The 20,835-nt window shown below is 50.1% G+C and overlaps 3 protein-coding genes across 5 annotated transcripts; 2 read left to right on the forward strand and 1 right to left on the reverse strand.

Moving 5' to 3' along the window:
* Nucleotides 1-7,089: 7,089 nt before the first annotated feature.
* LOC128296886 (uncharacterized) lies at nt 7,090-14,127 on the forward strand. The gene is made up of 10 exons (XM_053032403.1): nt 7,090-8,402; nt 8,571-11,205; nt 11,281-11,819; nt 12,104-12,342; nt 12,422-12,627; nt 12,715-12,872; nt 12,942-13,086; nt 13,181-13,363; nt 13,454-13,652; nt 13,695-14,127. The coding sequence occupies exons 1-10, from the start codon at nt 7,090-7,092 to the stop codon at nt 13,796-13,798; spliced, it is 5,721 nt and encodes a 1,906-aa protein (XP_052888363.1). The 3' UTR covers nt 13,799-14,127.
* Nucleotides 14,128-14,489: 362 nt separating this feature from the next.
* On the forward strand, nt 14,490-16,388 carry LOC128297411 (uncharacterized). The gene is made up of 2 exons (XM_053033042.1): nt 14,490-14,631; nt 14,704-16,388. The coding sequence occupies exons 1-2, from the start codon at nt 14,584-14,586 to the stop codon at nt 16,108-16,110; spliced, it is 1,455 nt and encodes a 484-aa protein (XP_052889002.1). The 5' UTR covers nt 14,490-14,583; the 3' UTR covers nt 16,111-16,388.
* Nucleotides 16,389-16,518: 130 nt separating this feature from the next.
* Nucleotides 16,519-19,043, reverse strand: LOC128310649 (syntaxin-12). Of its 3 annotated transcripts, none has more exons than XM_053047343.1 (5): nt 18,896-19,043; nt 17,988-18,252; nt 17,753-17,918; nt 17,412-17,679; nt 16,519-17,335 (listed from the first exon to the last, which is right to left on the reverse strand). In XM_053047343.1, exons 2-5 carry the CDS (start codon nt 18,227-18,229, stop codon nt 17,157-17,159), a joined length of 855 nt encoding a protein of 284 aa, XP_052903303.1. In that variant the 5' UTR covers nt 18,230-18,252; nt 18,896-19,043; the 3' UTR covers nt 16,519-17,156. The 3 variants fall into 3 exon arrangements, with proteins under 3 accessions (XP_052903303.1, XP_052903301.1, XP_052903302.1); XM_053047341.1 differs by having other exon boundaries at nt 17,988-18,429; XM_053047342.1 differs by lacking the exon at nt 18,896-19,043 and adding an exon at nt 18,331-18,840.
* Between the last annotated feature and the right edge of the window lie 1,792 nt (nt 19,044-20,835).

The raw sequence follows: 20,835 nt of genomic DNA on the forward strand, positions 1-20,835 counted from the left end.
GTTTCACTGGTCAAACCATTCATCTTCCACAGGCAAACAACTACATCAACATTTAAATACTCAAAACAGCTCCTTCCTACCCATCGGGTTAGAGTTCACGCCGTCGTACTCGGCCCACCACTCACAGGACCCGTCGAAAAGCGGAGTGCTCGGACGCTTTACGCAGCGTCGAGTTTTCCAAGCGTCAGGAAAAATCCGCTCACTACGATCGTTCACAAAATCCCTCCCGACACAGCCGAAGCGGGGGGGTGAGAAAAACTTTAAACCGCCACCTTCGCAAGCGGTTTGGAAAAGCAACCCGAGAGAAACGCGTTCGCGGGGGAGAAAAAAAAAACAACGCGACCAAAGAGAGGCCTGCTACGAGCGCGAGAGCATAAACAAACAGAAACCACCAATAGCCTGCGGTGGCGGCTGCAGCAATTTATTACAATTTCACCCTTTTTCCAGTTCGGTTGTGGCTTCGAACGTGGTTAGACGCTTTCGCCGTTTGGACGCAGTGCCGTCCCAAATCATGTCTGTGTTTATCGCTCGCCTCGGGCAAAACGGGCTGTAGTTAGTGATTGAGTCGTTTGCCGTCGATCAGTTGACAGCCGTACAGAACAAACGTGCACGGTGTGAGTGTTTGTGAGCAAAGAAGACGTGATCAGCAAGCGTTTGTTGTTGTTAAAGGCCATTTGCGATAAACCGATCGAAATCTAATCGAAGGTCGCAAACGTTAGAGCCAACGGAAGAGCATCTCCGTTACGTGAACCTCCGCGGACCTCGCGTGCAAATTACCAGCGCTCTAAGAGCAGCGGCCACCGTAAAAAGCTTCCACCATCGATCTTCCAAAATCGGATACTTCCTGCGGATGCCGACGTGATCGATCGTAGTCGCATTCTCTAGTGCAATATTGCCCGCGCCCCGAACCGGGGGAATCGGATAGACGCGGTTACGTGACGGCTTCGACACAATATAATATGCGCTCACTCTGCGCCAAGACGGTGCGCCGATGGTGGCATGTGTGAATGATAATTACGGCCGCGTTACAGTGCGCTAGCGTGCGGGCCACTCCGAAGCGAAAATGCGATCGTCTCCGGGTGGCTGGGTGAAGGAAATCAAATTTTAATCACCCTCGGCACTACCGCCGCGAATCATCGCTTCGGGCACGCATCGGTTGCCGCAGCGAAATCAGGTGTGATTTAAACTAAGACCCAGGTGTGACCGACCCAAAAGCACACCCCCGTGTTCGACTCTGCGCCGTGTATGAAGGCAAAACAAAAATTATTTTGAAATCAGTTTTCCATTTCCCGGTGCCGCGAGGGCGATGTCGGTGTCGGTGAAGAGTGAAGCGAGCGCTACGAGAAACGCTATTTCGGTGATGGTGCAAGTCTTTTTGAAGAACCTAATCCGTAATCGATCGTGAAACGATCTGCAACAGAATCGCGTCGTCTGTGTTGAAGGCATACGAACTTCGATCTAACGCGCGTAGTGTCTGACGACCGCAGGGTGTGAAGTGTCTCTCGGGCGTAGTCATTCCCAATTTACCTTCGCGTACGAAACCTAGTGAACTAGAAGGGAGTGACCAGCGAGTTTTTTTTTCTACTTCGGATGCAATACTAATCGGAATGTGTTGGAGGTGTTGAGCACAACACCAACCGAACATACCACGCACCAAAATCCAGTGTTCCAATCCGGATAAACAGTGCTATTGCTGGTGGGCATCGATGTCGAACAATGTCGTCCGCTCGTGGGTTATAACACCTCGGGCACGAAACCGATTCGGCACGATTGATCAGCAAAACAGTGTCACACCGATCGTCGCCGGAGCTGTGCGCCACCAGCGTAATGTTCACGTGCGCAAAGTCTGCGTGGCGTAATCTCCTTCACCGAAGCGGAAGGACTTAATTGAAGAGCTTACGTATTCTTCGGTCCCTTCGCGAACCCTTCCTGACCCGTGCGGTTGTGCCAAGCGTCGAGTGGCGTCCGATCTCGTTCGGGCTGGGATCGATCAACTTCGAACAGCATTACGCGCCAGTAGACCCTTAGCTTCCGGAAAAGCAGGGGGCTCCAGGCAGTGGATCGCGGATCATACGATCCGGAGCACATGCACGGTGGTTGATTGAAGTATAATGAGTGTTGACTGAAGTGTGTTTGCGTGATTTGTAGCTGGCCAGCGCTCGCAACATAAAACAAAAATTAGAACCAGAGTGTTTGAGCCCAGTGAGGTGAAGAGAATGTGAGCGGATCGTGTACGGTGTTTGCCCATGCTGTCAGCATCAAATGTCAATTAGTTTTCGCTCAGAATAGCATAACTAAACGGGCTAAAAGGGGCTCGTTCCAAGTTCTACGGTTCGGTGGCTACGTGGCTGAGTGTGTGTGATCCTAGAATTCTCATGCGTGACGTGTGAACAAAGTGACCAGAACCGCACACAACAAAAAAAAGCTCGGAAACCTTTCGAAAACCATAATCGCAAAGAGGTTTTTTGTGTTGTAGCTCCAGAACGAAAGTGAACGTAACGAGATACAACCGATCCGGGCTCGGATGTCGTTGGTGACGGTTCCTTAGGTGGAACCGTCCGGGTGCAAGTGTCAGTCCCGATCGCACCGGGAGCATCGTGCCCAGTGTTTGTGTGGCAGACGTCAGTTCGCGTTCAACCACCGCGAACGGATCATCCAAACGAACGAACGACAGCCGCTAATTGGATTCTGTAAGCGAAGTTCTTTCGGGTCTTGATGTGTGCCTTTTCGGTACGTCATTGATTTATGGTGCTCCACCGTAGGCTTGTGAAACAAAACGAATGTCTTAAAGGCATCAAACGAATGAGAACGACTTCTACATGTCCACACAGTTTGTCCCAGGCATAGATATACCCGATTCCGAAACTTTCTTGATGAGATGTTCTAACAAGATCTGTCAGCTGCCGTACGGTTAAATTGGATTTGATACGCTTTTTGCGATCTATTCGGTTTTTGTAGATCCCAAACATCCCCCAAGCGGAACACCTTAATGTGTTAGAAGCCTCAGCGTTGGGAAATAGATTTACCACTCTGAGGAGGTCTGAGGTCTGAGGATCTCTCCCATAAAGGCTTCTCTCCCAAGAAGATCCATGGATATTTCCAGTCGCCAGGTTTTGGCTCCAATGTTTTATTGAAAAATTAATAATTAATAGACATTCTACAGAGCTATGAAATCGCCATCACCATAAAGCTTCCTACAGGCAGCGTTGCATAATTGCCTTTTTATAGATATATTGCACCCACACAGCAGCAGTGGATAACGCAGCATCGTTTGCCAATTTCGCTCGTTCCATAAAGCAGCAACCGCGCGAGCAATAAAGCGAAATTGCTAACAAATTGCTTTCGCAATTCCCGAACAACAAACAAATGATTTATTAACTGATTTGCGCTCGTTATCTGCCCGATTGGGTAATATGACTAATCTGCCACTTCATTTCCGGACACCCACCACCCACACACCCCCCAACTGGCCGCACGGGGTAGGAATGTGTTGATCAATAAAATACATCCCTATCCCGCTGTTCTGCGGACTGTGTGTGTTTGCCCACCTAATCAAGGTGCCTCATATAAGCGAGACCTCAACCCACCGCGAAGCATCGCCCCGGGGCGAAATAATTCACCATCTGTTTTGCCTGGTTTGGCGCGTCGGTGGGCACGGGCTGAAATACATGTTGGCCATGTTTTTTTTCCTCCTCCCCACCTCCCGTACAAAAAGCAGCTGCGTTTTATAGCTGTTATAGCAGAAAGCACACAACACAAAATTCCTTCCAACCCGCCGTTCGAAGACCGTACGGTATCAATAAATTGGGCCCACTGCTGCTGCGGCTGCTGCTGACGAATTGCTGCTGCTAATTTGACATGCAGCGAGAAAACAAAATACGCGCGAATTGGATAACGTGGCTGATCGGGTTGCGGCGGGGGTCTAACGGATTAGTACGCGGTTCTAGTTGGCCACCGGCGATAATGGCCACACTCCATTTACCATCTCTATTTAATCCGCACAACAACAGCGCAATTTAGCAACAAATCAATAAAACCGTCACTCTTCAATGAATAGCGACCAGCGAGAGCAAAAACCATTTGCAGTCCGCTGGGGAAATGGTGACGAGCTCTAATTAGGTGTAACAAATGCTATAATTTTACACAAAAAAAAAACCCACCCGGTGCCATTTAATTTCACCAGCAACACCTTCGGGTAAGTGTGCCACTATTACGAGCCACTATTGCCGGGATTAGCTATTGCTTAATCCACAACTGACACAGATTGGCTAACGATTGTCGAGTGGCCTTCTTGAGGGCCGCCCCCAAAACTCGAAACCCTTCATTCTTTCCTCTTCCTTCGATCGATTCCCGTTTTGATGGTGGATCAATGAAGTCAAACAACCCCTGCCCGGGGGACCTCTCCCCGAAAAGGTATCGAAATTGGTTGCGCGAGCTCATTGCCGAGGATTAGGGCCGATCGTTGGGTTTTGTTAATCGGCCGTTTTTGTTTGTGGCCGCAATTGTTGTTGCGCCCGCCACTCGCAATGCTCGAAACGGGCGAACTCGCGCTGTGTTGTATTATTTGTTGCCGTTTTCTGCATGTCATGGATCGGGCCGGCATGTCCAACTTGGACATCGTTTGAAAACCACACTCAACCAAATAACTAGCTTCGCGAGGTATAATCATAAATCTCCCGCCGAATTCCGTACCTCGTTCTGCGGCTGGCACTGCGAGATGGAAAAATTGGAGAACACCGGTGCTGGTGGTGAATTAGCTACCGTGCTACACAAATACAGCGACCCCTGATCAGTATCCCAGGCAGTGCGATACGTTGGGAAGGGGTTGATGATCGACTCCGTGCCTGCTCGGTACAGATGGTTGACCATCGATATATCCGTACCAGCTCGATGCTGTCTGCAGACACCGACAACCTCTTCAACACCATTCCAATTCCAGCGCGTGCGTTTGTCATACGATCGTGCTTTGCTGTGCAGAATCGAAACATTCATGCTGACTTTTATTACACTCCACCGGCACCTTTCCATGCGAGCATAGTTTTTTAGCATGCGCGTATCACCATACTCACTCCCACCATTCTCACCCGGCGAGTACGATTCGTGATCTCCCGGGCACCAAGGTGCGGACAGAAAACACAGAACAGATGGACCTGGGGCTATGGAATAGCCAAAAGGAAATGCACATGTGCCAGCTATCGTCAGAAGCAAGGCAACGAGCGTTGTCCGGCGCAAATGTAATGCTGTCTAGCGCACGTCAATATAAGGAATCCTGGCACTGGCAAACGCAGGCGAACCTAATGAAGCGATATCTGACCGACAGGGCGTGCTCTGCCCATAACAAGGGCACACGGGGAGGGACCGGTAAAATCAAAACTTATGGCACTATTAGTTTCAATTAGGCGAACCCCTCGAGTACGCGTAATAAACGCGAACCAAATGGGTTAACGCTAGTCAACGCCAGGTTCGCCTAATTGGGGAACCCTAATCCCTACCGGACCCGGACCGGAGAGAATATTTACAACTTCTGCCTTTTCTGCGAGCGGTGTACTGCACATGTAACTGCTGTTTTCGGTGCACTAATTTGTAGCTGCAGTCGTCGTCGTCGTCGTCGGCTTTCCCAGTATGCCGTCAGCGTTGATTATTATCTTTGCATCTGACGATCGATATGCGTACTATGCGCACATGGCTAACGATATTACGAAACGGTTTCTGCCTCATGTTGACGATGATGATGAGGATGCAGATAGGAAATATATGTGAAAGTTTGGTAATCTCCTTCTTGGCGACATTAGAACCCCGCCGGAGCCACATTAAGAAGATTATGATCAATCCCTTACAAAATCCTCAATGCGCGCCACGCTTACGGCAAGCACTCCGCACAGTCGAAACAATTGCACATTAGAATTTATTTCGCTTGCGTTTGCGCTCGATCGAGCGACAACGATGTCGCGTGTGCAGCTGGCTGGTTGCGAGACTCGGTCCGGTTGCACTAATTAAGAAATAGCGATCGTATCACCAGTAATCATGCTCTGTCGTGAGCTTATTGGTCGCAAACAAAAAAAAGAGCTTCAATTAGATAACTATGGCTATGTCCAAGTTAGGACTTCCACGCACATTGAGACTGCCGGGAGAACGGATTGCTCTCAGGTTCCTCCTCAATATTACATTAACACCTTTGAGTTAATTAGGAGTACGTCAGCCATTCGATAGCCAGTTTGTCCACATCATTCACACAGACTTCATTACAAATGTCCGTATCTGCCATATTTCCTGAGCAAAGACTTCTTTCCCGTCCCTTGTCCGCGCAACTTCGCGGACGTTGCGTTTGCCAACCAATGACTCAATCCTCAACCACCCAGGAAACACCTGCGCACCAGAGCGTACTCATAAAATACTACAAAATATTGCCTACAAAGTGTTGCTTATCGAAACAATCGAGTGCCCGAGCACGGAATCGGAACAGACAGCAACTGGGGCTGTGTCTATCGACCGGTTTAGCAGCATGTTGACGGAAAGGCCGGGCAGCTGTGGGCTATTTCGGAATCGAACCCTTGGGTGTAACGTCGAAATCAGGAAAGGAAAGCAAAACTGGGCTAACGCCGGTCAAATCAAACCCAACCACGTGCTGTTGGGAAAGGGTGTGCTTAAAAGGTGGTCGAATTTGCATCCCCACCGCGTTGGGTAGAGGAGACTTCGTTCGTTCGTTCGTTTGTATTGTTTCGCAGCCTTAGACAGTGTGTCTGGTGCAAGTCCTACGGTGCAACCCACTATCCTCGTCCCACACTCCCCATCATTAACGCGCGATTCTCTTGTTTCATATGTTTCCCCCCCTTTCGCCGGGCAAAATGCCGATCGTTCCGCCTGTAGATCGCACCACAGGCCTCATAAACAACGCCCCGATCATAACGCAAAACCTGCCAGCCCGCCCTCATGCGATACCGGATCGTGGCCGGTCCGGTTGCCGCCACCGGGAAGGTCGAGGAACTGCACAAAGCCATCGCGGGCGTGTAGAATACCTACCGCGCCGCACACGATAAACGGAACGGGACGGGTGCAGCTTTGCCGACTCGCGATCGATCCGCCCGAGAGATGATTTGTACGGACGACTGCACCTGCAGCTTGTGCAGGGAGTTGCGTGGATACAAGCTGAAAGTGAAACCAACCAAAGCGACCGATCAGCGACCGTACGCCGATAGCGGAAGTCATCAGCAGCAGCAGCAACAGCAGCAATCTCAATCGAAGTATTGCAAGAACGCCAAACTGACGCGCAATGATAACTTCATCCTGAGGCGCCGAACCTCCAACGATTACCAACGGTCACCGGATGGACGCCAGGCGTCGCTGAGCGTGCTACCAACGGGAGACGACACGTACCACGATCCCGATCCTGGACACCACCAGGGCCACCTCCGGGATTCTCGCTACGGTCAAATGCAGAGCAATCGCATGAAGAAGGCACAGAGCTACAATGAGATACCGGCCGTGGCTAACGGTGCTGGACGCACCCGCTATCATCCGGCCGCGCTCAGCTCGAAGATGATCAAGAGCACCAACAATCTGACGGAAGAGGACGATTATTACAGCTATCTGGCTCCATCGCCGCCACCGCCCGTCCCGGGGGCCGGCCCTTCGATGAAGAACAAAATCGAAAAGCAGAAAGATCACAAGGTGATCATCTACTTCGGCGACTCGATCGCGCACCGGAAAAGCGACAAGAGCCGTCCGGCACCGCCACCACCCTCGGGCACACCGCCACCGCCCAAGGTGAGCGAGCTGAACGTTTTCCACGCCCAGCGGCTGTGCGAGGAAACGGCAGAAATGTTGCAGCAGCGCGAGGGAGCCAGCAGCAGCAGCAGCGCCGGAAGCAGCCATTGTGGGCCCGTTCCTAGCCGGCCGACCGTACGCGAGGCGCTGGAAAAGAAACCCGAACCAGCGGGCGGCAAACCGGGCAAGGAGTTCATGCTGCAGCTCAAGTCCGTGCTGGAGGAAAAGAATCGTGGAGGTGGCGCTGGCGAGTCGCAACCGGCGTCAAGCGGTGTTACCGTACCGATCGGAACTACAGAGCCCTCAGCCACTGCGGGCCAACCGAGTCAGGAGGAGCCGCGACGGCCCGTCCTAGAGCCAAAGCCCAAGCGAACGCACACGCAGGTGGTGGAGATACGGCGCGTCGATAAGACGGTGGCAACCGATGGAGCAACGGACACCTCGCTGCCGTCATTTGTCGAGAGCGTCATTAACGGTGTCATCAACATCAAGATAGAGGAAAGCTTCAAGGTGGCATCGGATATTGTGCAGGCCGTGTTTGAGGATCCGGGCCCGGACGGGGGCACTGAGTATGGCTACGATGATGACGATGTTGGCGATCCGTTCGATTGGAGCTTCGTGCAGAACTGGAGAGCACGGTATAGTGTTTAGACCATATCCTTCTTGAAGCTTCCAATTTCCGCGTGGTATCTCCGAATTGCAAGCGGAAGACTTTTCCTTGAACATGACATCCAGAGTTCGAAGATGTTTTGAGTTTAATTGCGTTGCTAACATGTACGCTTTGTTCTTTCTTTTGTCCTCCACAGACCTTCCGGTACGGCTGTAGCGAACGGGCAGGTTAGCTCTCCGCCTAACACGTCCAGCAACCAGAGCAGCATCGGGCTCGCCAACAACCCCACGCACAATGGTTCCAGCGCCGTCAGCGGTGGTGGCGGCGGCAGCGGACCCAACTATCCGGCCAGCCCCAATGGGTTATCTCCCGGGAACCATTACATAGCGTCGTCGAACCCGGTTGCTTCGCCGGGTGCACGCATCCAGAGTCCGGCAATCGCGACGCCGGCTCCGAGGGTTTCGAAAGAGATCGCCCTGCGTCCGGCCAATGGCCATGGTGAGATGCGTAACTTTAGCTTATCTCCAGTCAACCAACAGCCGGGTGCTGGTGGACTGCAACCCAACGCGGATCTACCGAATTCCCAACCGAACGATGCTGGCAACAGAAAGTTCCACCAGCTCTCGGGGCAGCAGGTCGGTGGACAGCACTCGCAACCACATCCACTGGCCGGAGTGCACCATCAGCATCATTCGCAGCAACAACCGCAACACTCACAGCATCTGCAGCAGCAGCAGCAGCAGCAACATCAACAACACCATCAACAGCAGCAACCATCGGGACCGCATCGTTCGGTGGCCGGTCCGACCAAGCTGACCGTGCAGAGCTCCCCGGTCAAGGCCCAGCCAGCGATGGTAAGCGCCGGGCTGGACAAATCCGTGGTAAGCTCCTCCGGCAATGGCTGCAACGACCTGAACAGCAAACCAGCGCGGACCGTCAGCGGGAACGTGATCAGCAGCGTTACCACGATCAACGAGCAGCTCAACACGGGCAGCAACAGTACGACCAGTGGCAGCAGCGTAAGCCACCTCAAGCAACACTTTTCCCAGAGTCATCATGCGGTGCCGACCTCGTACCAGGTGGGGCCATCCTCCACCGGTGGGGCCGGTTCGGCGCAGCCCGGAACGCACCTGGCTAGCCCCGTCTCAAAGGGCGGAGCGCCGCTGGGCATTACGCGCACGCACCATCACACTGGAACGCACGATTTTCGCGGACTGCAGCGTGTCAACGAATGCCACAGCTCGTCCGATGAGAACCGTTCGTCCGGGCACGCCAGCATGTCCGACACGGGCCACGGAAGTAGCTCGCCCGGGGGTGGAACCCGTACCGGTGGTCCGCTGGGCCCGCTGCCCGAGGACCGGCTAGCGGCCGGTGTTACCAATCGTAGTGCACGCTCGCGGGCCAGCTCGAACCATTCGCGCTCGCGGCACCGTGCCACTCCGGCCAAGATCCCGTGGGGCGGTGGCGGTCTGGAGGACATCAAGATGGCCATCCAGCAGCTGACGATGCGGTCGCATACGTCCACCTCGACGTACAGCAGTCTGAGCGCGGGCTCGGAAAGCTCGGAACCGGTGCGTCGTCTGGGCCGGTACAGCTCCCTCGAGACGGTCAACACGAACGTAACCAGCGCCGATGAGTTCGTGTGGGTCGATTCGCACAACCGGCTGGTGGAGCTGCAGCATCCGCCCTGGAGTCAGCACTGTGTGCTGCGTGTTATCCGCACCGGCCGTTGCCGGGAGTACGCCGAACGGGTGTCCGTGGAAGCCGTACCGCGGCTCGGATATCTGCTGCAGCGCGCTCTGGTCCGTGTGGCTCGCGAGGTACAGCGCCTGTCCGGTAGCTTGGGGCTGTGCTCCAAGCACGAGGTGGCCGGCGCGTTCAAGATCGTGCTGTCGCCCGCTCTATCCGATTCCTGCATCAAGGCGTGTCTGCGCGCTGCCGCCATGTTTGCCGTGCCGGGCGATAGTGCGCTGAAGCAGAGCAAATCGGCTCGCGCCGGATTGCAGCTGCCGGTTGGGCGATTCCACCGTTGGATGGCAGACGCCCGGCTGGGACGCTTCGTGCATGAGTACGCCGCCGTGTACTTGTGTGCCGGGTTGGAAAATCTACTCGAGGAAATATTCCTGCAGTGTCTGCCGACCGATCCAGGGGCAGCCCTGACCGCGACCGGTCTGGAGCATGCGATCGCCGGTTCCGGTGACTTGTGGGGGTTGCTACAACCGTACGCACACTTGAACGCAGGCCGAGTTGCATCGGGCGCGCTCACGATGCCTCGCTGGGCTAGCCAGTCGTCCATCAACTCCGGTGCGGTCGGTTCTAACGCGCTCGAGCCCTGTCTGCTGACCACCTGCGTCGGAAGTCTGAACGAGCTGAAGGATCTGGTTGGCCGGGCGCAGCAACGCAGTCAGCACATTCCCATCTCACAGACGGCGTTCCGCGTGCTGTTCTACTTCATGCGATGCTCCCAGCTCGAACACAACGACGTGGGAGCCGCCACAAACGGGGCGGTCAACAACATCCAGGAGTTGTGCTACGAACGGGCCTACGTCGTATTGCCACCGTTGGTCGAATGGCTGCGGGTGTCGTCCGCGCATGCCGAGTATCGTCACGCGCTGCTCATCGACAAGGACGACATTATGCAGGCGGCACGATTGCTGCTGCCGGGCGTCGACTGTCCACCGCGATTAATAGCTTCCGAGGAAGAATTGCCCTCGAAGCGAACGGGACTGTCGGGCACGCAGAGCATCAGCTCCTCGAACCACTCCGGACAGACACAACCGCTCCACGGGTCCCTGACGTCGAACTCATCCACGTCGACGACGGGCAGCATTGTAAGTATACCTCCCCATGCGCAAGCAAATGGTCTCTCTCATTTGATCAACACCGCGATCTTTTCCGCTTTACAGGAAGACTCGAGCGAATGTGGACGGCGTGCGACGTACGCGCTGGCCTTCCGACTCATGCTGACCGGGCGACCAGAGTTGCTGATACAGGCACTGTCGCTTGTGCCGCCGACGACACGCTACGACACGCTGAACCATCAAGGCATGACCGCGCTCATGATAGCTGCGGCGCGTAACGATGAAACGGCGCTGCAAACACTGCTGGACGCCGGTGCCGATCCAAACGTCGAGGTACCTGCCTCCGGCCATCCGAACTGTCCGGCCATCCATCCGGAAACGCAACACTGGACAGCGGTTACGTTCGCGGCCTGCAAAGGCAACTATCAGGCGTTGCGCATACTGCTCGACCGTGGCGCCCATGTTGAAGGTGGTGCTCGGCTCAGCGAGGACAAGTGCACCCTGACACCGCTGCAGGTGGCAAGCGGGTCGGGCATTGTGGAGGTAGTGGCCCTCCTGCTAGCTCACGGTGCCCATGCCTTCCTGTCCACACAGCAGAAGGATCTGCTATGCTTCTCGGGAACAGCCCAACGAGGATGCTATAGGTAGGGTAGAATATTAGGTGCATATGATTCAGATTCATAGGCATGATTCAGATTCATAAATCGAACTGAACGAATGACTCTGAAGATAGAAAACTCCTGAAAGATTCGAGAATCTTCGAGTATCCTTAGACATCTTCAGGGATTCTTGCATCTATTGAGAATCGACTCTTGGTTTGAAGGACTCTTTACTGAAAATTAATAGGAACGACTCTTCTCGCTAGATTCTTACATCACAACCATGTGAAGCATGTTCAATAACTTCCAACAACTTGTCTGTTTTCCAGTGCTATCTCGGTATCGGCCGCCCATGGACAGCGGGTAACGCTGAGGAAGCTCTTGTCACATCCTTTGGCTCCGGGCAGCAGGGAGGTGTTATCGCTGGAGGAAATGCTTGCGGAAGGGGACGGCGGAAATACGCGTACCCAGCTCGATCGTCAGCCGGAGGCCCCACCGACACTGAACAAAACCCAAATCAAAAGTCTTCAAGAGGCCATGTATCATAGTGCGGAAAATAATCATTTAGGTGTGTGGACATGTCGATGCCACGTGACAATGTAGATGCCGGTTCTGACCGTTGCGCCCTCATCTGCCCTCCCTTTCAGATATTACCATCGAGCTACGAGCGCTAGGTGTACCGTGGACTTTGCACTGCTGGATGCACGCCCTGGCCGCCGCCCATGAGCTGCGCCTCGATGCCGTCATTGATCAGCTGCTGCAAGATTTTCTACAAGTCTGTCCCGACGACTACAGCCAGCAGTTTGTGACCGAATGCCTACCGCTGCTGTTTAACATTTTCCGCTACAGCAAGGTGCGCACAATCGTTCAGGCAACAAACAACAAAGTCACTGTAGCTGGCAGTAGAAACTAAACGAACGACTCTTTGTAACATTTGCAGAAGGAAGGCACCACACTGCTGTTGGCCGACATCTTCAGCACCTGCTTCGGCTGGGAACCGATCAAACCGATCAAGGAGCCCGTTCTGCAGCCCTCGAACGGATCGCGCATCGATCCCAAGTTCGTCAACAACCCGGAACTGAGCGATGTCACATTTCGGTAAGGAGGCTATATAGCGACGAGTCCACGAGACTGTTCGTTGCACCTAACACTGTCCCGTATTTGCAGAGTGGAAAATCGTATCTTTTACGGGCACAAAATCGTTCTCGTCACCGCATCTCCGCGTCTGCAGAGCATGTTGAGCTCGAAGCTGAACGAAGGCACCGGCACACCGACCGTGCAGATCAACGACATTCGGTACCATATATTCGAGGTACTTGCTGTGGCCTTGATGCCACCTGTATGGAAACACCGTCCTGCTGCCTAATTTGCCGGTTTACGTAACACGTTTGTGTCTGTTTTTGCAGTTGGTGATGCAGTTCCTGTACAGTGGAGGATGCAGTGCCCTGGATGTGGCAGCAGGCGATGTGCTGGAGTTGATGGCTGCGGCCAGCTTCTTCCAGCTGGAAGGTCTTTTGCGGTACACGGAAGCACGCTGTGCAGAGATGATCGATATCGACAATGTAGTCGCCATGTACATACATGCGAAGGTAAGTTCGTTTCGACGATGGCCGCGGACTGATCTGCCCCGTACGCTGGTATATAACGTTCGTCTTGTTTCGTTCCTGTTCTGATCGTAGGTCTACAACGCCCAGAAGCTGATGGAATATTGCCAAGGTTTTCTGCTCCAGAACATGGTCGCTCTGTTGACGTACGACGACTCAGTAAAGCGGTTACTGTTCGCGAAGAAAATCCCCAACCATGATGTGCTGACCGGTTTGCTAACCACGCTACAGGCTCGCATCAAGGCACGACGGAACAGTAGTTCCGCATCAACTGGTGGAGGAGGAGGAGCAGGAGGAAGTGGAGGAGGAGGAGGAGGAGGAGGCGTAGGAGGAAACAGTGCACCAGTAAACGGTCCTACCACACCACCCACTGCTGCACAGGTTAATCGCTCATCTGCCAACGGGAAGTCCTCCAAGTAGACATGCATATGGGCACCGTTTTTTTATATCTTATTCATCACTATCGTCACCGCGCTCTGGTGAAGTTTCATGTCCCGAGAGCCAAACCGTGCACTGATTGCAAAACAAAAAAATATACACCCTTGCTGCGACCGTACCACGATGTTAGCTGACTTTTGGAGCAGAAGGAAAGTGGCGATATTTGTAATCGAAACATAACGTGTACATTACTATTCTATATACTACAGCTAGGTACTACTCTATACCTTCAGAGCATAGGCAACGGCAACGAAAATCACTGATGACAAAGCAATAGTTATACGTACTTTACTGAAAATATACATAAAGTTAAACACCTCGGAAAACGTTGTGCACGTTGTTTAATTCTTCATTTTGCTTCGAACGATTCCATATTTGGTGACATAAACGTGTAGTAGAAATAGAATTTAATGAAATAATAAACATACGGTTTACTTACTTATCTGGTGCTACACCTGCTTGGCGGTTGTGTCCTGCTGCAGGAGTCCTTTAAACCGCACACGGTCGTGCGCTGAGAGGTTCGGTTTGGCCATGTTTATTTTAGTCAACTCTTTTGAAATATTTCAAATTCAAACAAACCTACGAACAACGATTTCAAGTGGAGGTTATAGACACACGTCGCTTCAATGACAGCTCTGTAGATCCAGAAATTTAACAAAACAAACCAAAAACAATAGGAGCGAGGTTTCCAGCACAACAAAAGCACCATTTCTGGCCTTTAAAACTTGAATTCCACGTAAGAAAACGAAGGAAGTAGCACGTCTAAAATGAACACTTCCGGCAACGTTAATCTTTTCCAATGGTTGCCAACCGAGGTAAGCGATGCTCAAATCCAATCCAATCAACAAAATGTTGTTGACAATAACACTTTGCCATGATGTTTGCAGATGATATGCTACATTTTCGACTATTTGGACTTGGACACGCTGAAATCGGTTTCCCTAACCTGTCGCCGTATGGAGCGTATCTTTTCGAGATATTGCTGTTTACGCTTTACGTTGTACATTGAAAATGATAGAAACCTGCTGCCTTGGAGGCATCGGAGTAGTGCCCGCACTACCCAGTCCGCGGAATCCGCAGCCGAATTGTTAATGCATTCGACGCGCTACTTTCAGAAGGTGTATCTTCCTGTGTATTCTGAGTTCCAGCGGCTCAACCCAGATCCGATGGGTACGAATTGTATACTCTACAAGGTGTTAGAAACAGATTGGCTGCAACAGTTGGTCGTCCTGAAACTAGTAATGGGCTCCGATTCACTGCAGTACGCGGGACAGATATCAACTGCGGTGAGAAGAATGGATCAGCTGCAGGAACTACAATTTATGCAAACCATGTATATGCCAAATCTGGACATATGTGAAGATTTGAGGATTGAAAGTAACACTCTTCAGTGGCTGGTTCTGGAAGTATCGATACCAAGTGTGATTAACTGTCCAAAGCTTCGCAAGCTTGACGTCGCATCTTACCTTGAAGCAGAGACGTATTTTGGCAGACAGTATGCTCAGCATGGTGACGGAGAACCGTTTTGGAAGCTAAAGCAGCTGGAAGAATTCACAATTATGAATCAATCAATGTTCCGCACGTTGGAGTGTACGGAGCACCGTCCGGGATACAAGTTCAAGTTCTATAATCATCTGACTCAGTTAAAAAAGCTGCACTTATACGTGGCCCCCGTGTCGGAAAAGTTTCTTCAGAGTATATGTGAATCGTGCGTGCATCTAGAGGATCTCTTTATTTGTACATTGCAGGCAATCGACCCGAATTCATTACGTTACCTATCAAATCTGCCGCATTTGCGACGGTTGGCGATTTGGTTCACCATGACACCGCACCCAGTTTCGTTCGCATCCGTTAATGTTCCCAAGCTAGAGCACCTTACATTAGGCATGGTGGATGTAGTGTGGAAATCACTGGAAAAGTTTCAATCGATTAAATCTCTCAGTTTAATACCGCATGAACACTATAGATTTCTCAACGCCTTATGCTTCGTCAGACTCATGAAACAGTTAGAATTTTTGTGGCTAGATTTCCGTTGCATTAGGGATCTGCGTTCCATTCCTGCAGTCCTGCAAGAACTACCACTATTGAGGACCCTTATCCTGGAGAATGTTGATGTGAGATGGATATATCTATCAGAAATGCCACCATTGCCTCAACTGAATCGTCTAGTACTGTACCGTTGTACAGCGTCTCAATTTTGGACGTTGGATGCTAGATTGTTTCCTAACGTAAAGCAGGTTGAGCTGGCAATCCCGAAATGTTTTTCGTGTGATTACAAACAAAGGTGCAGATAAGATAATATTAATAATTTACTCTAAAATGAACACCGGCACCTCTAAACCTACACCGGCATAATCGTTCGTGGAACTTTACTGGGAAAAGATTTGTAGGGGTTGTTCTGGAACATACATTTACTAACATAAGTTTACTACATGCCGCACTACTCTTCAGCAATAATGGGTTTGAAGAATGATAGTTTATAATCGTGCGATAGGAATTAAGTTGCTGAAATTGTTGTGATCTATGTTAAAGGCAATAAATTGATTTGAAAATCTGATCCGAATGATTTTCCTTATCGTTAAAGAAATCGAAATCGAGCTGAAACTCCCAAATGTTGTGAATGTTCTCTCATAAAAAGTTTAACATTTTAAATATAGTTGTTATAACGTGAACGGTAGAACGAGAATGTAAAAATTGCAACTAAGTAAGGACAATTTATTTTCTACAACATATTTTAGATCAAAACAAAAGTTTACTGTAAGCTAACCCTCCCATCAATATTTATGAAAACGTTGGAGAGATATGAATATAACCACTATAAAGTAAAAGCACGTCCGAAAGCCGGCCAATAGTAGTATGCGAATAAACCCATAACACTGCAACGGGAGGTGAATTACGAGATTCGAAAGCTATTCTATCGACCATTGACGTATAAAGGAATCATATCTGATTTCTCACAACTCTCCGATTGACGTGTGTTGGTAATGTCATTTAAAGTAACGACAATCGCTCCAATCAAATTTCAGATGCGATTTACTAAATGTGTATACGCGCATATTACTCCGCTTATCCCCTACATGGTACGCTTCTCTTAATTAGATGAGTCTACTTTCAAAAGTGAACAATACAAATTGGATGATAGATAGTGTTGTACAGGAGAATCACTTTAAAACAAACGTCAGAGAAGAACATAGCCATAAGAAGATGGTAATGATCGTTCAATAGTAAAATTGCCCGTACTCCGTTGTTTGCTTCGGGGGGTTCGTGTAGAGTATGAAGAAGTAAAACCCCATGAACATGATTTCGTTCCAGACCACCATAACGTTCCTCTTGGAGGATCTTAGCTCTTGAGCTTTGACACGATAATGCCGGTCACCACGAGACCCAGTATCACAGCGACGATCAGCAATATCAACACTTTGCGCCTGTACCGATTTTGATACTCAGCCGCCTTTACCAACTCTTCCGCACCGCTCTCCACGTTGTCCACCGTTCGTCCGATCGAGTTTTCGATTGTGTCTGAAAAAGATAAACACATATTACTACGCTTCGTTGTACGGTAGAGCCCAAACTGGAACCGTTGAATATTACTGACCAATCACTTCACTCTGCTGGGTCGTAAGATTGCTTAGTACCCGCATGATATGATTTACATCGAGCACGTTTGCCTCAATCTCGCGGAAGCGTTGCTCCCGCTCCAGCAGCATATCCTGTTCGAACTGTAAACTCTGCTGCAGTTGTTTCTGTCTCTGCAGCTCCTGTTGCTGCTCTGTTGTCCCGACCAGTCCGGCTTCTCCCGCAGCCAGATCGTCCGCCTGCGATGCGTTCACCAGAAACACCTGTTTCATCTTGGCAGCTATGCTCTGTTGAAAGCCAACGGGCGGGCACCGCATTAGCAATGGTTTCTTTGCATTAGGTTAAATCGTAAAAACATACCTGTTGACTTTTGGAGTAAAATTGGACCACCTGCTTGAAATCGGAGGTCAGTTTTTCGACCTGCAATTTCTGCTGTTTGTCACCGCCACGCACTACCACCGTTAAGCGCTGCAGATCTTTGGTAGTCGTGGCAACCCGCTGGTTCGTGCCCGTTTGAATATCATTGCTGAAATGCAGGGAAAGGACATCGAATTAGGGTCATATTATGAGCTTGAGGTTGTATACCGTCTCTTACATTTTATCCCTCAGTGACTGATTGTCCTTTGACGTGCCGATCGTTCGATTGGCCTTCTCCAAAAACTGCCAGCTCTGCTTCACGAAGATCGTGTTGGCCGCAATCGATTCGCTGAGCGAGATGAACTCGGTGGGACTGAACCCGCCAAAGTTACCGTCCGAGGTGGTTGCCGCCGTGCTACTCATTGCACCGTAATCTCGTTGACCAATTCCACGTGGTAGTCCAAGTCCTTCCCTCGACATGGTATGCCTGTGTGAACCGTGCACTGTTTGCAACGGAAGCAGATAAATCACGGTCGAATTATATGAATGGAAAAACGGAATTCTACTGAAGCCAAGCTAACCCCGGTTGCTGAACGATTAACCGTGCGAATAAGAACCTGAACCAGCGTTCTTCCGCTGTCTCTCTCTCCTCGGACTGTTTCGGCTTTTCCTCCTTTCTCCTTCCGGGGTTGTGGCCCGTGTGAGAGCGAAATCGAAATTGAACGGATTATAAAAGTGAGATAAGCGTCAAACAAATCATTTTCAACGTAAAACAAATGATGGTGACTAATTCCCAGCGCTCCCGAACGGCAGAACAGTGAACTGGACGGATTACGATGCTTATCAAAAATCGGGCACACACAGTTTTACGTTCTTTATGCTACGGACAAATGCCATTCGCTTGGCACTATCACCATGCGCACCACCGATGGGAGTACTGTTTGCGAAGCGAGGGACACAAAAAACGGCTGCTTTTTTATGTTGGAATTAATGGAAAAGCACACAACAGACGACTTCTGCCCCGATGATGACGAATGTACGGGAAGCCTTATGGTGGCCCGTGTATCATACTCTCTTCTCGATACGCCTTTTCCCCGTTTGATCGTAGCGATTCCCAAAGCGACCGCTGATCGCAACGAAACTTACCACACTTGTGTGTCCACCGGTCGAGCGTCGCCCAACTGGATGGTTTACAGGACAGGCTTTATTGGGGAGGAAAGATTTCGCTCGGACACACTTATCACAAAACACCAAAACTATTTCGTCCGTGATGAACTACGCAAAATAAAGAACCAACTTCGAGGTCAGCTAGTGACAGATCCAAACACAACGGAATTTGACAGTACGGTTGAGCAGCCCTGGCTGAGTCATCTGTTCGGTGCAGCACACTGGTAACGGCCAGCTGCGGTGCATATTTCACTAAAATTCATTTTAAAAATATGTTAATAATGAAGTTAACTAAATTTACACTCCATTTGTATTATTCCTTTGTGAATAAAGGTAGCAATTTCCGATGAAATACTTTAAAATGTCAAATTGCAACCTCATCAAACGTCAAACCGTGTGGCAACGAAGGGCGCAAAATTTCCCAAGCGCGCAACGGTGTGTTGTAAAAGCACATTTTTGCACCAATTGCATCGCCAAATAATACCAGGCGCCGGAAATCATATGCCGTGAAACAACAATGTGGCGGTGTACTTGACTGAAACGTGCGAAAATTGCTGCTCACCCGCTGGAATTGCGTATTCATGCGGTGACCCCAAAATTTGACAGAAATGGTAAACATTTTAAAACTACATTCCACACAATCCCGCCAAAGGCTCAAGGATATGTGACACGACGCAAGGGGATGGACGGAAATTTTCGGAAGAAATGTAAAGCCTGGTAGGTGATGTACTGAAAAAACTGAATTGTACATGATGGTAATGAAATGAAAATGGTTAATTCGATGCACCATGCTCTTCAAGAGCAATAACGCAGGCACGAGTTGCCTGCAGGAAGACTACCGGAAAATAAGGGATTGTGTTAAAAGAAAGTGAAAAATGGTATTTCATGTTCGTGATGCAAGGGTTTTTTTTTTTTGTTTATCTAAAGTAAACCAACAAGGATAAGTAATGGACATTGGAAAACCTAATCAGTGCTTAGCTCTTACAGCAGATTAATTAATTGCCTTTAAGGTTATATTGCTAACATGTTTTATCTCACTTAAAACTTGATCTAAACAAACTCCAATTTTGACAAACTTACACATTTTAAATTCTTGCTGTATTTCCCATGAAAAGGAAAAACTACTCCACCCCCGTGTCCTTTTTCCAGCTCCCTTCTAATTTCCACTGTTCACGAGACAACAACAAAAAAACAATCGATCTGTGAGAGAGCTAGAATTATGATGATCACGGTAGGCATGGCAACGGTACATTTCTCTCGAGCGAATGCTCGCTCGTTTCTCCTGCCACAATCTTCACAATGGACCAAACGTCACGCAACACTGTCCACATTTGTTTTGGTTTAGTTAAACAATATATTACTCAATACTTTGCTCCAGTATTTAATCCATTATCCTCATAAAGGATATCATAATCCACGGAGTCCCACTAAGAATATCCCAAAAAGTTAGGATATCTTAAGAATATAAATGTCGGAATTTTATAACAACTTTCAAAAACATTTTTGCTGTTTTCGAGTTTGATTAATAAATTCGAATTAACGTACTTTAACGTGTGTCGATAATATCGCAAACCATTTTGTCTTTAAAATCTGCGAACAATTACGCATGCAATGAAAAGCGCGCTTCTCTCTTCTTCTCTCACGCATCCAACAAAAGAGAATTCAACCCCCACCGGAAAGCCGGTCCGCAGGTCCACAAACGCCGCGTGAACTCCAACCGAGTTGCGATCATGCGCTCACGCTCAGTATTTCCCTGTCCGCGGTGAACGGAACAAACCATCGCAAAGCTGGCCGGAAAAGTGTGCCTTCCGTAGTGCGTGATGATGACGGCTGTTGTTGTTGTGGTTGTTGTGTCCTAACTTACCCTCCAAAGTGTCCCCGCGCTAGTGTTGCTCATTTACAAAGGTGTTGGCTGTGAG

This window comes from Anopheles moucheti, chromosome 2 (genome assembly GCF_943734755.1).
Source record: "Anopheles moucheti chromosome 2, idAnoMoucSN_F20_07, whole genome shotgun sequence".
Lineage (NCBI taxonomy): Eukaryota > Metazoa > Arthropoda > Insecta > Diptera > Culicidae > Anopheles > Anopheles moucheti.